At 43.5% G+C, this 18,548-nt stretch overlaps 3 gene segments (V, D, J or C); all 3 read right to left on the bottom strand.

Moving 5' to 3' along the window:
* Nucleotides 1-18,548, bottom strand: part of LOC138608624 (Ig kappa chain V-III region MOPC 63-like) — a 36,515-nt gene that overhangs the window by 13,603 nt on the left and 4,364 nt on the right.
* Nucleotides 1,128-18,102, bottom strand: LOC138608540 (Ig kappa-b4 chain C region-like). The segment is given in 3 exon segments: nt 1,128-1,453; nt 11,125-11,200; nt 17,914-18,102. Coding segments are annotated over 3 exon segments (591 nt in total).
* On the bottom strand, nt 9,794-10,559 carry LOC138608542 (Ig kappa-b4 chain C region-like). The segment is given in 2 exon segments: nt 9,794-10,260; nt 10,538-10,559. Coding segments are annotated over 2 exon segments (348 nt in total).

Below are 18,548 nucleotides of genomic sequence, written 5' to 3' on the forward strand. Positions count from 1 at the left end.
AGACCTACAAGTACCTGGGAGTTCACCTCAGTAACAAACTGGACTGGTCACACAACACAGACGTCTTGCACCTGCTGAGGAGACTGAGGTCCTCTGGAGTATGCGGGGCTCTGTTACGGACATTTTACGGCACTGTGGTGACGTCTGCACTTTTCTATGCAGTGGTCTGCTGGGGAGGAGGGAGCACAGAGAGGGACAGGAAGAGACTAAACAGACTGGTCAGGAGGGCCGGTTCTGTCCTGGACTGTCCTCTGGACTCCATAGAGGAGGTGGGTGAGAGGAGGATGTTAGCCAAGCTGACATCTATCATGGACAACCCCTCCCACCCCCTGCATGAGACTGTGGGGACCTTAAGCAGCTCCTTCAGCAGCAGACTGAGACACCCACCCTGCGAGAAGGAGCGCTACCGCAGATCCTTCAGCCCATCTGCAGTCAGACTTTATAACATCAGCATCACTGTCTGATCACAATACTCTGTCACTCATCCACCAGTCACTACATGGCAGCTGCTTTGCACTGTTTTTCTATGTATGCATATCTACTGTAACATATTATTAAAGTATACTTTGGTACATGTACTGATGCATTTTTATTACCTCATCCATACCGTGCAATTATGTCTGTGCTAATACCTCTCATGTGCAATTGTTATTTATTCTGCAATATTTCACTTTACTCATCATCAACCACATCACCATGATACACACCGTGTGTGTTTTTGGTGCAGTTTTTTTGCACAAAAACGTAACCATCCACAATAAGTGAAAGGTGTACATAGTGTATATATTTATGATTCTTTTTATATTATTGTATTTTATTGTCTTTTTGTCTTGCCTCTTTTATCCATCACTTGTTTTACCCTGTCCTTTACTTTGAGCTGATCAATAAAGTGTATCTTATCTAATCTTATCTTTAATGATACAGTCTGTATCAAAGAAAGAAAGTCTCAGGACAATTCACTGTTAGAATATACATGATCAAATCTTTATTGTTTGAAATGGTGAAACCATTAACACAAGCAGAAACACGTTCATGTTGAAACAGAGAGAAAAAGAGTTTAAGAGACAGGGGGTCGGACTGAGAGCAGGAGCAGAGGAAAACCAGGAGCAGAGTCCCAGTGAGTCAGATCAGTACTGGGAACACTGGTCTCTCCTCAGAGTCTCTGAGAGAGGAGTCTGGGAGCCCTGGGAGGCCTCACAGGTCACAGAGCCCACCTTCCTCCACTGGTCTGCAGTGAGCCTCAGGGTGCTGCTCCAGCTGTAGCGGCCGTCCTCCAGCACCGCGGGGCTCCTGCTCTGCGCCCCGCTGCTGCTGCTGCTGCCGTCCACCTTCCAGGCCAGACTCCAGTCTGAGGGGAAGCCCTTGTTGGCCAGGCACATGAGCGTGGCCTTCCCCTGCTGCAGCTCCTCATCGGAGGGAGGCAGCACCGTCAGGGTGGGGACGAGTCGTCCCACTGGAGGAGGCAACAGAGAGACAACATGAAGAAAGTAGAAGAAGAAAACTCCACCCTGTTAGATGCAGCCTAAGTCTGCTGGGTCTCCTCCTCAGATTGGATCAACGTGGTCTTCTGTGTTTCACTTCCCTCTCTGAGCTGAGTAACCATGACAACAGACAGGCATCACTGCTGAACCATGAAACAGACAGGTTTCAGTGCTAAAGATAACGTCTCAAGCGGGAAAGTCTTCAGTGTTCAATCATTACATGTTCTGAAAAATACAACAAGCCTTCACCTTCAGCTCTTTCCAAACTCATCAGAGTGTTTTAATTCTCACCATTTCCACAAACATCACTATTTAAACAGGACAAAAGAGACACTTTACTGCTGAGAAACTGTGTCACTGCTAAAATACAGTGTGTAGTAGCTGCAGTGACATTATAATATCCATTGATTGTACTGAGTATGTGAAATGATCCGACTGTGGGAAGAGCAAGTAAGACACATGCAATTGTTACTGATAATACTCTCACTAAATAAATACTTTGTAGATTTCTTGATCTGAAATATAATAATTATCACATTTAAACAATGTAACATTTATTTCAGTCTGAGTTTCAAAAAGATCTTTTAATGAGGGAAAAGTTTGTTATCTAACTTTTGAAGAACAATAAAATGATGATCGTATACTAACTGTCATTATGAACATTTGAGTGAAGCTAAAGACTTCTTTCATCAGACACAATGTTATCTGTACAACACTGGAGTAATGCTGACATCAATTATATTAAGATTTAGTTTCAAAGACAAAATGTTTTGTTTGTATTCAATAAACAAGAAAAATGACTGAGTTTGAGTTCATGTAGAAGTCAAAGTTACTTACAGTTAACTTCCAGTCTGGTTCCTCCACCGAACGTGTACCACAGTGATACAAACTCATTGAGCCGCCGTACAAAAACCTCTCACTGTAGAGAGACACGGCTCTCTGACTTTGACACAAACAAACTCACCAAAATGAGTCTCTGTGTGCAAGATTTTTACACATTCAATCAAAACTGACAATAATACAATGCTACAAAGTTTAAGACAGCATGTTTTTATTGATCATGTTTTAATGTTGGAACTATTTTGTTTCTGTAGTGTTTAATTTGTTAGAACCAAAGACATTTTTTCTACATCAATTTGTCCAGAAGCATGAACCTAAAATCAGATTGGATTGGTGTTAAAAGATGTTTAATCAATAGTCAGATTCATTGATTGATCCATTATTAAACAGCATCATCAGGGTAATTAAAGTCCCTGTTGGAGTCGGTCAGAGCATTTCCATAGAGAGCCACTTTGCATCAGCAGCACCATGCTCCAGTGCTCTGGGAGAGTTTATAGTCCTGACAGTTGAACACTGGATGACTGACAGCTGTCCTTCATGACAACAGAAGCCACAGAAATCCTCCTCATCAAAAACATGACTTTGACCTCCGTCCTCATCTGGACTCTCCTCTGCTGCTGCTTCACAGGTAAAGTCCAGAGAATCAAACTCCTCTCCTCTATGAACATCCGTCCCTCCGAAATGAAGCCGACAAAACCATGACGCTGCTTTATGTGTTTGTCTCTGTATCCTCAGAGTCCAGAGGCCAGGTCACAGTGACTCAGCCTGCAGCAGTGAGCTCTGCTCTTGGAGGCTCCGTCACCATCACATGTAGGACCAGTCAGAGTACTAGCTCTTTAGCCTGGTACCAACAGAAAGATGGAGGAACTCCTAAACGGCTCATTTATAGTGCTAGCACTCGAGCATCAGGGATTCCAAGTCGTTTTACAGGCAGTGGATCAAACTCTGACTTCACTCTGACCATCAGTGGAGTCCAGGCTGAAGATGCAGCAGTTTACTACTGTCAGAGTTATCACTGGATCAACAGTCAGAATGTGTTCACACAGTGAAAAAGCTTCGTACAAAAACCTCTCTCAGTCAGACTGAACAGAAACTGAACTGACTGCTGCAGCTGGAAGCTACTGCAGAGACTGATACACTTCACTGAGGACACACACACACAAACACACACACACACACACGCGCACACACACACGCGCACACACACACACACACACACACACACACACACACACTTTCATTAAGCAGAATGAACCCTCCAACAGTTGCTTTACCTACTCACCAACATGTATCCAAAGTTTCATAATAAAACTTTCTTGTCTTATAATCATACTCATATCATCAGGGACGCTGCACTTTGTTGGTTTGTTGGTTAAAAAGTAATTCAGTCACTCATCTTCTCCAGATTGGACGACTGTAACTCCCTCCTCTCCGGAATCAACCACAAATCACTCTCTCGCCTCCAACTAGTCCAGAATGCAGCAGCTCGGCTTCTTACTGGTTTTAACAGACGGCATCACATGATCCCAGTCCTGGCTTCACTACATTGGCTTCCTGTTACTTTTAGAATTGATTTAAGAATTTACTGATCACTGTTATAGCACATATGGGTCTGGTCCAAGCTACAATTTTTGACACCCCATGAGCCAGCCCACAGCCTTAGATCCTCAGGTGGGGGCTTTCAGGTTGTTCCAAAGTCGTGGCCTAAAACAAAAGTGATCGTGCTTCTGCCATCACAGCACAATGACTTTGGAACAGCCTGTCTGCCGAGCCTGATAAGGTTGATATGGTTGCTTGTGTTCAAAATGTACCAAGCTCAAACAGATATGTGGAGGGTCCAGGCTGTGAGGATAATGGCCGCGTTTCCCAGATTCGTTAAGAAGCTCTTAAGCGCTAAGAGCTTCTTAGGAGCGCTCTTAAGAGCGCTGTGAAAGAAGGACGTGTTTCCCAGAGTCGTTCTTAGCTTAAGAAGATCTTTCACTAAGAAGGAAATGTAAGATCAGCCTGACCCACTCTTAACAGCCTTCTTAGCGACCAAACGCTCACTGCAGCCGCGTCAGGGAAAGTTATATCTGACACTCAAAGGAATACTAAAACCATGCGTAATGATGAATGTGCGCCCACAGCTGCAGAACACTGACGCAAGAAAAATAATAGCATAAGAAGAAAAATAACGATATAAAAATAAAGAATTGCCCATGTGTTCCTGTAGCTACATAAATAAAATGAATCATCATTACTATCACTCATTACGTTTTCACACACATTCGGCATCTGCATATGAGTTTACATTAGCTATAAAAACATCAACAACCCTGTTGATAGTTTATTAAAAAAAACAAAGAGAAACAAAAAGCAGTGGCACCGCTGTCGTTACTGGGCGTCTGCATCTGCATCACCTGCAATGAAGGGAGATTGATTAGTGAAATTGAACGGGATACATTGTGCAATGCGGAGAAAAAAAAATAGAAATGCCCCTTACCTCCATCCTGGGGGAGAATTATTGGGACCGAGATGGAGGGACGGTTGAACTGCGCCTCGGCAAGTGCCAGCTGTCACCGGTGCAGCTCCAACTTCTGGCGTTCGATCTGCACCGTCTCCTCCTGGAGGGCAGTCTGTCTCTCCAGTTGGCCCTCTATCCCCCGCAGCACCGCCAGTTTCTCCCTCTCGAGACGCACCAGCGTCTCACTGCAGGTACAGGTCGTTATGGGGGGCCGCCCTGTTAAGCCTCCCCGCATGCGGACACCGGGCCCTGCTGGTTGGCGCGCGGGGACAGGGCTCGGTTGTGGGGGGTCGTCCTCTCCTGGGGACGTGTATGTCACCGCTCTGCTCCCAGATGGCTCCTCCTCCTCCTCCTCCTCCTCGCCCTCGCTGTTTTCTGAGAGGCCCTTGTCCCCCAGAAGATCGATGCCCCCACTAATGCCTTCAGAGGCCGTCTTTCCAATTATGGATAGGACTTTTTCCTCGTCCCGAGTGAGGGTTGTAGCACCAGGTGCGCCACCACCCGTGCCCATGCTCTCTCGCCTCACCTTTGCACTTTTTTTTTGGTTTGGCTTTGGAACTCCTGCCACTTCTTTCTTACAGCACCCCAGTCTCGCAGGCCACAGGGACTAGAGGGGGACATCTTTTGGGCTATGGCCTGCCAAATTCGGTTCTTTAATGCGATGTTTTTTTTGCCCTTTGTTCCCCCAAATAACACATCACGGTGCTGCCAGACCTCGTCCACTAATACGGCCATCTCCTCTGCGGTAAACGAGGGTGACCTCTTGTTTCGTTTGCTGGCTGCTTTTTCCATTCTCACGTGTGTGTGCCTAGCCACAGGGGGGTATATATGCGGTAATGGGCTTGATTACTACTTGGATACACCTGTTAGCTGTGATCACACACACATACACGCGCGCGTAGCCTAATTGCACCTGTGTGTGGGGACCACAGGGTGTTGTGTGTGATTTATGCGCTGATAAAGTGGTGGGTGATTGATTTGCCTGGCATCGATTGATTTAGTTTCAGCACCACGGCGGTGGACAGCTCCCACTAAGAGCTTCTTGGGAAGCTTCTTTGGCGGGATCTTAAGAAGGCAGTTAAGAACGCGTCTGGGAAACACCCCTATCTTAGCGCTCCTTCTTAGCCGAACCCTTCTTAAGAGCCTTCTTAAGTCCTTAAGAACGATCGAATCTGGGAAACGCGGCCATTGACATTTTTTCCAATACCTGACAGTCAACATTTTTGTCAATATATACTGCAACACCACCTCCTTTTTTGTTTTGTCTGTTCATGTAATACATTTCATACCCACGCATATTAAAATCCGTGCCTTTATCAGGGTTCAACCACGTCTCAGACATTGCTATTATATTGAATGGTGAATTAAATTGATCAAGATAGTCTTTAATTGAGTTATAATTTGCATATAGGCTTCGGCTGTTGAAATGGATCAATGATATTTTATTTTCAGTATTAATCGTACTATTAAATTTTGTTTCTGTATAATAATTACAGTCATATTTAGTGTTTGTAAAAAAATTATTATCTGGATCAATTTCATTCATCATGCTATGGGATTTATAATCTGTATAAATGAAAGTTTCCAGTTCTAAACTGACACTGTCGTCACTAATAGTAGTTTCCTTGTCAACATCATCTCCAGATGATGGTGAGTGTACCTCATCAACACAAGCCATGAGAAACCATTTCAAGGAGTTGGTAATAAGTGGAGCAATCAGGGATCTTGGTTAGTGGGTGAGAGCAGCACATAAAACATACAACAAAGCACATAAAACATAAATACATATGCAAACACACACACAGCCACATAGAGGTGAGTGGCATGTTAACTGGAGTTAAGCTCACAGCCACAGGTTCAGACTGCTGCATACTTAAGTCCTACTAATAGAAAGAAAGGAGGGCCCTACTTATGGTAGAAAAACAAATACTAAATCAAACAAACAGAAGGGCCAATAGAACCAAGTTATATTACTAAGTAGGCTATCTCTTAAGCTGCTTACATACCTAAACATGCTCATATACATGCTTACATCCCTACCTACAATTTACTCACATACGCATACCTACATGTATGCACACACGCATACATACAGCCCTACAAGTATAGGCATACACCTAATCTCATATCTAGCTGACTTGATAAACCAAAGATCATGCAATTTTTTATGCAGAGGTACGTTAACGGAATTTATGCAGTTCTTTATATCTTCGTTTTATTTACATCGAGCAAGTGTCTCTGCTTATGTTCAGTTACTGAAAATGAAACGTCTATTGACCGAGCGACAGTCATTTCTGCAGTCGTTGCGACAGTTTTGACAGGGACTGACGTCATCAACGTCACATTTTACGGCAAATAATAATCATGGCTCGCAACCTCCTTCATTCCACCGTACGCTCATTTAGACAAAGTAAAAAGTTAACTAAAGTTGATTACTAACAAAAAGTAAAGAGCCAGTCCAATAATCATGATTCAGCTGGACAGAACCGGGGAACTGACAACTTTACCGGCTGGGCCACTCACGACTTTATCCAGGGGAAGAAGAGGATGTGGGCGGGGAGGAAAGATGTCTACAGAAGGACTTCGCTTCCTCAGAAGATGTGAAGACTTTTGCCTTTCCCTCCACTATCACTCTCAGCTTTGCCGGATACAACAGGGAATACTTAATATCCGTGGCACGGAGATCCCTTTTGACATCGTCAAACTGTCGACGTTTCTTCACCAAACCGGCACTGAAGTCAGGATATATGTAGACTCGGGTCCCCATATAGGTGATCTCACGTTTCTCCCTGGCCAGTCTTAAGATCCTTACTTTGTCCTGGAATTTTAAGAACTTCACCAGGATCGGTCGAGGAGGAACAGATCTGGTGTTGGAGCTAAAGGTCGGGGAGCGGTGGGCTCTTTCAATGACCGGCAACGTGGGAAAGTTTCTTTACCGAACAGCTGAGGAATCAGCTGGTTCACAAAGGCGATCATGTCTCTTCCTTCCTTTTGTTCCGGAATATTAATGAAGCAAAGGTTGGAGGACCGACTTCTGTTCTCGGCATCCTCAACTTTATCCTTCAGGTAAGCATTATCCTTTTCCAGAGCTTGTACACGTTTTACCAGGTCGTCAATGTTGTCTTCATTAGCGGACACCCGCTGTTGGATCTCCGATATTTGTTCACTCATTGTTGACAGAGATCCCTGAATAAGACTCAGGCCAGCTTGAACGGTCTCGATTTTTGAGTCAAAATGAGCCGTCAGATCAACTTTGAATTGTTGAATGGCTTGGCAAATAGTTTGTAAGTTGACTTCGGCCATGACGCTGGACAAACAATTTACCACCCGAGAAAAATCACTCAAAAAAAGAGGTCTTCCACGGGAAAATAAAATTGAAGATAAAAAAAAATCAAAACCAGCGCTATGTAATTATCTCAAACCTTGCGGTTGGGGCAATTAGAGCAGTTATAGCAGCTCAAAATAGAAAAGCAGTCTGTGGCCTGAGACAGACGCTCATGCAGCTGTGGCCATCTTGAATCCCCTAACCCAATGTGAATAATACAATGAAAGCCATAAAAATAATAAAGGTCAGTTAAAACGAGTTAAAGAAGTTAAAATCAATCACAACTGAAATCAATCAGACTTTTGAGAAGATTTCTGAACTGACCCATTGGAACCAGAGTGTCGAGCTTTCAGGTGCACTGTAATGTGTTCCAAGCATTCGGTGCGAAGAATTTAAAAGCAGTCTTTCCTAGTTCACTGTGAACTCTGGGGACCTGCAGCACTAACCAGTCCTGTGAACGAGTGTTATGTTTTGCAACTCTCCATCCAAGAAGGGATGACAAATAAAGAGGCAATTTTTTAAGAAGCCCTTTATGAATAAATAAAAACAAATGCTGGTCTCTTCTAATAGAAAGAGAAGGCCAACCCACATTTTGATATAAAAGGCAGTGATGGGTGCCATAGTTGTCTCCAGTTATAAATCTAAGGGCTGAATGGTAGACAGCATTTAAGGGTGCAAGAGTGGATGTTGCCGCATGTCTGTAGATAACATCCCCATAGTCCAGCACTGAAAGAAAAGTTGCTTCCACAATCCTCTTTCTACACAGCAGAGGGAAACAAGACTTTTGTCTGTATAAGAAGCCAAGCTTCATTTTTAATTTTTTAGTGAGTGCATCAATATCGGGTTTGAATGTGAATTTGTTATCAACCCAGATGCCAAGATATTTATATTGTTCGACTCTTTCAATGACTGTACCATAAAATAGTGTCATCTGCATGAAGGTGGGCATCACAGGTTTGCAAAGACAAGACATCATTTATATAAATAGTGAACAGGATAGGTCCTAAGGTAGAACCTTGTGGGACACCTTTTGTAACAGTTAGAAACTCTGATCTAACATTACCTACTTTTATCTGTCAGAGAGGTAATTATTGAGCCATTATTATGCAGATGATACCCTGATTTACATTCATAATCCTGAAAATAACCTGTTTATTCACATCTTAAGAAAGTTTTTTTTCAGTTAGCTGTGAGATAAGAAACATTTGATTTAGCTATGAAAGAGTCTGAATTCAACCAATGCTCTGACTGTGGATATGAGGTCAAGTGAAAATACATGACACTTTTATATTGTACACAATAAAAACTGGAGTTGTAAAGGATTGAATCCATCAGCAGAAGCAGGAACATGTAAATGTTGAAAAGTGTCATGAGAGAAAGAAAGAACCAGAAACAGAGTGTGTGGACTGAGAACAGCAGCAGAGAGCAGCTGATCATTATGTGGAGATTATATACCATATATTGACTCTTTGATTCATTATAAGAGACAAACCTACAACAACTATGAACTACTTTCTCCAATCATTAAGGTCTGGAAACAACTCGTGTTACTTTTGGATTCATGCCTAACTTATGGTTCTAATGTGAAATAAATGGCAAAGAAAACCAGACAGAAATCAACATATTGTGATTATTTTTATTATGTTGAACAATTAAAAATATCACCAATACAGCAAGCAAGAACAAATGTTTAACTAGAGACACAGAGAGAAAGAGACGGTGTATCACAGTGCAGACAGGAAGCAGGAGAAGGGTAAAACCATAGCAGAGAGCTATCAAGTCAGATCAGTACTGGGAACACTGGTCTCTCCTCAGAGTCTCTGAGAGAGGAGTCTGGGAGCCCTGGGAGGCCTCACAGGTCACAGAGCCCACCTTCCTCCACTGGTCTGCAGTGAGCCTCAGGGTGCTGCTCCAGCTGTAGCGGCCGTCCTCCAGCACCCCGGGGCTCCTGCTCTGCGCCCCGCTGCTGCTGCTGCTGCCGTCCACCTTCCAGGCCAGACTCCAGTCCGAGGGGAAGCCCTTGTTGGCCAGGCACATGAGCGTGGCCTTCCCCTGCTTCAGCTCCTCATCGGAGGGGGGCAGCACCGTCAGGGTGGGGACGAGTCGTCCCACTGGAGGAGGCAACAGAGAGACAACATGAAGAAAGTAGAAGAAGAAAACTCCACCCTGTTAGATGCAGCCTAAGTCTGCTGGGTGTCCTCCTCAGATTGGATCAACGTGGTCTTCTGTGTTTCATTTCCCTCTCTGAGCTGAGTAACCATGACAACAGACAGGCATCACTGCTGAACCATGAAACAGACAGGTTTCAGTGCTAAAGATAACGTCTCAAGCGGGAAAGTCTTCAGTGTTCAATCATTACACGTTCTGAAAAATACAACGAGCCTTCACCTTCAGCTCGATCCAAACTCATCAGAGTGTTTTAATTCTCACCATTTCCACAAACATCACTATTTAAACAGGACAAAAGAGACACTTTACTGCTGAGAAACTGTGTCACTGCTAAAATACAGTGTGTAGTAGCTGCAGTGACATTATAATATCCATTGATTGTACTGAGTATGTGAAATGATCCGACTGTGGGAAGAGCAAGTAAGACACATGCAATTGTTACTGATAATACTCTCACTAAATAAATACTTTGTAGATTTCTTGATCTGAAATATAATAATTATCACATTTAAACAATGTAACATTTATTTCAGTCTGAGTTTCAAAAAGATCTTTTAATGAGGGAAAAGTTTGTTATCTAACTTTGAAGAACAATAAAATGATGATCGTATACTAACTGTCATTATGAACATTTGAGTGAAGCTAAAGACTTCTTTCATCAGACACAATGTTATCTGTACAACACTGGAGTAATGCTGACATCAATTATATTAAGATTTAGTTTCAAAGACAAAATGTTTTGTTTGTATTCAATAAACAAGAAAAATGACTGAGTTTGAGTTCATGTAGAAGTCAAAGTTACTTACAGTTAACTTCCAGTCTGGTTCCTCCACCGAACGTGTTCCACAGTGATACAAACTCATTGAGCCGCCGTACAAAAACCTCTCACTGTAGAGAGACACGGCTCTCTGACTTTGACACAAACAAACTCACCAAAATGAGTCTCTGTGTGCAAGATTTTTACACATTCAATCAAAACTGACAATAATACAATGCTACAAAGTTTAAGACAGCATGTTTTTATTAATCATGTTTTAATGTTGGAACTATTTTGTTTCTGTAGTGTTTAATTTGTTAGAACCAAAGACATTTTTTCTACATCAACTTGTCCAGAAGCATGAACCTAAAATCAGATTGGATTGGTGTTAAAAGATGTTTAATCAATAGTCAGATTCATTGATTGATCCATTATTAAACAGCATCATCAGGGTAATAAAAGTCCCTGTTGGAGTCGGTCAGAGCATTTCCATAGAGAGCCACTTTGCATCAGCAGCACCATGCTCCAGTGCTCTGGGAGAGTTTATAGTCCTGACAGTTGAACACTGGATGACTGACAGCTGTCCTTCATGACAACAGAAGCCACAGAAATCCTCCTCATCAAAAACATGACTTTGACCTCCGTCCTCATCTGGACTCTCCTCTGCTGCTGCTTCACAGGTAAAGTCCAGAGAATCAAACTCCTCTCCTCTATGAACATCCGTCCCTCTGAAATGAAGCCGACAAAACCATGACGCTGCTTTATGTGTTTGTCTCTGTATCCTCAGAGTCCAGAGGCCAGGTCACAGTGACTCAGCCTGCAGCAGTGAGCTCTGCTCTGGGAGGCTCCGTCAGGATCACATGTAGGACCAGTCAGAATGTTTTTTATAGTAGCCCATACCACTACTTAGCCTGGTACCAACAGAAAGATGGAGGAACTCCGAAACTGCTCATATATGTTGCCAGCACTCGACAATCAGGGATTCCAGGTCGTTTTACAGGCAGTGGATCAAACTCTGACTTCACTCTGACCATCAGTGGAGTCCAGGCTGAAGATGCAGCAGTTTACTACTGTCAGAGTTTTCACCTCATCAACAGTCAGTATGTGTTCACACAGTGAAAAAGCGTCGTACAAAAACCTCCCTCAGTCAGACTGAACAGAAACTGAACTGACTGCTGCAGCTGGAAGCTACTGCAGAGACTGATACACTTCACTGAGGACACACACACACACACACACAAAATTCCTCAGGGTCCTCAGTGTCTCACTGGAGTGACTCCTAAAGATTAAAAGGCCCTCATGTCAAAGGCACTGTTGCCTTCACTTCTGAGTCGCCATATGTAACTTATCATTAGAAAGATTATGATTGTGTGTAACGGGTCCCTTCGTGGTTGCGATTTATGTGGCTCATCACGACAAAGCCAGAGGACAGGTTCCCAACCATATAAAAATACCAAAAAAGAATGCCTTTTTTATAAAAAACAAATGCCTCTTCAATAACAAAGGGAACTGAAATATTGTTTCTTTGGCCTCTTTAATTTCTCCCAAATCAAACAAATAATAGGAAACGTGTAAAAAGGGTTTTTTAAAGAAAATAGCAAATGGACATAATAACTAAAGCCTGCAGGCGCTAGGCTAACGTTTGGCAAGTTAAATTCTTGCACGAATGACACTTATCCGCCCTGATGCAGGTAACCTAGTTAAAAGAATAGCCTTTCATTTCACATATTGTGTGAACATCACAACAATCAAAAATAGACAAAAGAGCAAAAGAATCTCATCAGGGCCTAAGAGACCAGAGTGTCATGCTCAGACTTAGGCTGTCTTAGCAATTCAAGGAAATATCAGAAAGACACCGGGGAGTGCAATTCCACCTCTTTTAAAACCTAAAGAAAGGCGTCGTCACACCCTGATTGGCCCTGAGGACGATGCACCAAGCTGCTCTCAGTTAATCATTAGGAGCCCGCCCCCCACACCCTGTGCAACAGGTGAACTGAATAACCCTCTAATCAGCTAAGTAACTCAACCAAAATTAAGTGGGAAAATGGGAACAATGGCAAGCACCAGAAAATGGGTGACTGCCACACAATGATTAAGCTATTTTTTACCAAATGCAGACACATTGGCATGTTTCTGGGGGCAAAATGAACCACTGTGTTTGCTGGGGGGCTCCACGCACCAATAGAAAGGCGATCCTGACACTTTGTGGCTGTGCTTTGCCAGCTGGATCTGAATTTAGGACTACATTGTCCAATTTCATATAACCTAGTTGCTAATTTCTTCCTAATCAATCAGTCAATCAGTGAGTAAAACAATAAGCAATCAGTATCAAGTAAAGACACATTAGGGAAGTTTCTGGGTGCACAATCTGCCAATTTGTTTATGGGGTGCCAACGCCTTAACAAGGGGACACTGACACCCGAGGTATAGTCCCCTGCTTTACCCATGACTTTCTAGCTTCACCTCAGAGATTGAATCTACGGGACGACATCAGCAAAGAGCCCTGCCAGACCTACAAGAGTACCAGCTCAGAAGACTAAGCCACCTGACCTTCTGCGCTTCAGTCAAGGCACCTGGACGCTGCTTTGCACATAAAAAAACAGCTCTTTTAAGAGCTAGAGCATTTCTTCCTCTCCCGCCAGGAAACTCCTCGTCCTGTCGTGCTGTCAGAGAGATTTCACCACCCTGTTCCGCAACGATGGAGTCAGCCGCTAAGGAGAGAAACACTGTGCACTGCCATCTCTGCCAGACTCCCCAGGAGCGGCTACCGATGCACTTAGCAAGAGTGTGTATAAAAAACAACACTCCAGAGGAGCGCCAAGCTGAGGTAAGAAGAGCGAAGGAATTCCGGCGACAGTGGACAAAAAAAGCAAGGGTGTGGGACTATGCCGAATTGTCCGACATCGTAAAGGATGACACCTCTTGCAAGACTCTGGCGCAAAAGCTTCTTGAATGGGGCTTCCTCATTACAAACATGGCTGCACAAACAGGAGGAGCACAGAGCTCGAGTGAACAACCTCAGGCAAGCACCTCGACGCCAATAATGGATGACACATGTGACAGGCTATGGCAGGGTCAGCCTGTGGAGAAGGGGAGACTGACAGACGTCAGGAACTACTGCGTAGCTTTGCTGATGAAAAGCACGGACTGTTTTGGACCTAAAGGTGGAGGAATGGGTTAATCGAAAATCATTTGGCAGAGGCGTTCTTGTTCAACGATCCTAAACTGGAGTACCGTACAGCTTTACGCTGACAAAGGAACAAGAAGCCTGGTTTGATTGATGCTTTGTCTACGTCAGATCCGTCTACGTTACAGGTCAGGAACAGTCAGCATCTAACAAAGGAAACTTTTTCTTGGGAGACAAAGGAGCGCCGCTGAAAAATCCTGCTACAGCCATTGACGGTCTACTCAACAAGTGCCTACCACTGACTGGAGGTTGAGAGGAAGAGGAGGACAGTGCGGGTGCATCAGGAAAACGTCGGGCCTCAAAAGACTGGGGGGAGTTCTTGGAAGAGTTCCTAATATCTCTGCATGGCGGAATACCCACACAGGAACTGACAAAAGAGGTAGGATTTGAGGAGGGACGTGCTTTCAGTAAAAAATGGAGAGACGTCCAAAGGAAACTGAGGATCGACTTCATTGTCTCTCAGTGTAGGAGAAGACAGCCGATTGAAAATAGGATCCAGAACGAATTGCAAAAGACCTGCAGAAGCAGGGGCGAGGATATTTTGCTTACAGGGAATGTGAATCAAGTTTGTGAGATTGGAGGATCTCACTGTCACCCTTTAGTCTAATCTTGACATTGGAGTTATTGTACTTGAGAAGAATGCTGTCTCCCCGGCCTCAGGTTACTTAGGGATAGACTATAAGGGGAGCCAGTGGGAACAAGAAATATAGACAGGTGTGATGAGGTCGTTTAATGAACTGAAATCATGAGTCATACAACAGCCCTCTGGACCACTTATAATAATATAATTATAATAAAGTTACAACAAGTGTGTGTATGATGAGCTTCACCTCAGCTTGAGGTAAATGGGCCTAACATTTTTGCACACATAATTAAGACATGATGAAATAGAAACATCTGAAAACTTTCATATTCAAACTTTTATAAGACAGAAATGCTGCAACTTTTCTGAGTAACACAAAGTGAAGATTCTCTTGTACGCTAATGATATCCAGTTATACATCCCAAAATCAATTTTGGTCTCATCAATTTTCTGACCTTAAATTTATTCAAATAATTAATTATTTCTTCTTACAAGTTAAGGACTTAAAACATCTGAAGCATCAACAGTAGACTTCAGTGATGTGACTCGTTGGTTTTCTGTTGCTTTGCTATATGTTGCTACGTGTATCAGTACGACTATATCAGGGGTGCCCAATCCTGCCCCCGGAGAGCTACCTTCCAGCATGTTTTAGGTTTCTCTGTACTCTAACACCTGAATTTAATCATCTGCTCGTTATCAATCAAATGAAGCTTCTCAGAGGATTGATAATGAGCAGAACCTTTGAATCAGGTGTGTTAGAGTATAGAGAGAAACCTGAAAAGAGCAGGAAAGTAGCTCTCCAGGAGCAGGATTGGACACCCCTGGACTAGATTATATACCAAATATGACCAATTTTAATGGTAACAGACGAACATGCAAAACAGAGAGAGACAGCTCAACACAGTGCAGACTGAGAGCAGCAGCAGGGTGAAACCAGAAGCAGAGTCCCTGTTGGAGTGGGTCAGAGCATTTCCATAGAGAGCCACTTTGCATCAGCAGCACCATGCTCCAGTGCTCTGGGAGAGTTTATAGTCCTGACAGTTGAACACTGGATGACTGACAGCTGTCCTTCATGACAACGGAAGCCACAGAAATCCTCCTCATCAAAAACATGACTTTGACCTCCGTCCTCATCTGGACTCTCCTCTGCTGCTGCTTCACAGGTAAAGTCCAGAGAATCAAACTCCTCTCCTCTATGAACATCCGTCCCTCTGAAATGAAGCCGACAAAACCATGACGCTGCTTTATGTGTTTGTCTCTGTATCCTCAGAGTCCAGAGGCCAGGTCACAGTGACTCAGCCTGCAGCAGTGAGCTCTGCTCTGGGAGGCTCCGTCAGGATCACATGTAGGACCAGTCAGAATGTTCATGGTAATACCTACTTACACTGGTACCAACAGAAAGATGGAGGAACTCCTAAATTGCTCATTTATACTGCTAGCAATCGAGCATCAGGGATTCCAGGTCGTTTTACAGGTAGTGGATCAAACTCTGACTTCACTCTGACCATCAGTGGAGTCCAGGCTGAAGATGCAGCAGTTTACTACTGTCTGAGTCTTCACAGCATCAACAGTCAGTGGGTGTTCACACAGTGAAAAAGCGTCGTACAAAAACCTCCCTCAGTCAGACTGAACAGAAACTGAACTGACTGCTGCAGCTGGAAGCTACTGCAGAGACTGATACACTTCACTGAGGACACACACACACACACACACACACACACACACACACACACACACACACACACCATACATAAAGGCAAATTGGGACAATTAAAGAGAAGACTCATGACCTTTGACCCCTCATGCACACTGACTCAGTACCATTTCAACCTTATAATTAAAAGAAAACACAAAGACAGATGATCATCTGAGAACTTATAAGGTCCAAACAAAGCTTTACATCCTTTAAATGATATGTTTTTATATGTTAGCTCACATATATTTGGCTCCTCACTGAAGTTAAATGTCCAAAGATGAAGCTGTGAGAACTCTGTTATCACTTCAGCCAGTTGGTAACATCTGTCAGTCGTCTGTTTCTGCAGTAAAACCATCAAACAAGATAAAACAGTGGAGCTAAAGGGCTAATTGTTGTGCACAAAGTACATCAAACTGAAACTCTATTATTCCACAAGGAGACTGGACACGTTCCAAGATGATCCATTATTCCAATGAAAGTGTAATTAATGGATCAGGTACTTTGACTCAGGTGATGAGTGAAAGAACAAAGAGTCTCTACCATCTACTGGTGGTAGTACTAAGAGTACTACCATCTTATTCTGTGAAGCGTCTCCCTCGTACCTACTGTGGCACACAGTTAATGTTGTTATTATGAGTTGATCAGAGTCTCTTCAGAAAACATGAAGCGTTTGATTTCTTAAAATGCTTTTTCTTTGCTGTGATTTTTATATGACTAAAAATGAAGGAGATTAAGGTCTTAGACTGGAGTCACAGTTTTTATATGAAGAGTTGTTCCCTTTTTTATTACAGGACACAAATAACTCACAAACACCTGTTTATTGAAAATTCATCTCAGTTATACATTTTATGAAAATAATTAAAAAGAACCAACACAGAAAAAATACCAAACATGTGACTAACATGTCCACAAATCAGCAGGGGCCTCATGTACAAAGGGTGCGTACACACAAAAACGTGGCGTACGCTCTTTTTCACGGCAAAGTTCAGATGTATCGAGAGTGAAATGATCGTGGAAATGTGCGGTGCCTCACACCAACTTCATGGCTGGCGTACGCACATTTCTACAGCTGTTGATCCTTTGGCGACATTTAGAGGTGATGCTGGGAAATGTGAAAAAAATTAGTCTTCAGACTGAGTGATGTGCACATCAGAGACACATGAACAATTAACACTGATGAACAATTAACACACCCACGTGTCTGCAATTACATGAGTGGATATAAAAGCATGCGCAAAGTGGTGCAAAAAATACCGTTAAAAACAATGGCTGCTTTAGCAGTATTAGAAGACATTGTAAATGGTGCAATACGAAGAGAGCGTGTGTTCAGAGACAGAGGGGATTTACTGGCACATGATGACAACTGGCTCACAGAGCTGCGGCCAGCCTTGGAGCGCAACACAGCGGGGAGCCATGCGCTGCCTGTGCCCATACAGGTGCTGACCACACTGGGGTTCCTAGCAACCGGGACATTCCAGAGGGAGCTGGCCGACCGATTGGGACTGTGCCAGTCGACCCTGAGTGGAGCCATGCCGGCCGTGTGGGACGGAATTATCCGCATGTCAGCCAGGTATATCAAACTCCCATACAATGCAGCTGAACAGGTCAACATTAAAGCGTAATTTGCAGCGAGAGCCGGTTTTCCTAGTGTTATCGGAGCAATCGACTGCACACACATTGCTATAGAAGCGCCATCACATGATGAATTTGTATATGTCAACAGGAAACATTTTCATTCGATCAATGTAAAGATCACATGTGATGCGCAAATGCAATTAACCAACATTGTGGCGAGGTGGCCTGGTTCAACGCACGACTCATACATTCTGAGTAACAGCATGGTTGGGAACAGACTACAAGCTGGCACTGTGCGCGATGGGTGGCTTCTTGGTGAGTACATTTATTCATGTAATTGTCCTCATATTAATCCCTGTGATGCGCATTGAGCATGTGCCCCCAAATTCTATCCCGTCTTTACAGCATCATTACTAGTCAGTGGTTAAAGTT

This window comes from Semicossyphus pulcher, unplaced genomic scaffold (assembly GCF_022749685.1).
Source record: "Semicossyphus pulcher isolate SPU_LCO1_2020_fin unplaced genomic scaffold, fSemPul1.0.p SCAF_5, whole genome shotgun sequence".
Classification (NCBI taxonomy): Eukaryota; Metazoa; Chordata; class Actinopteri; order Labriformes; family Labridae; genus Semicossyphus; species Semicossyphus pulcher.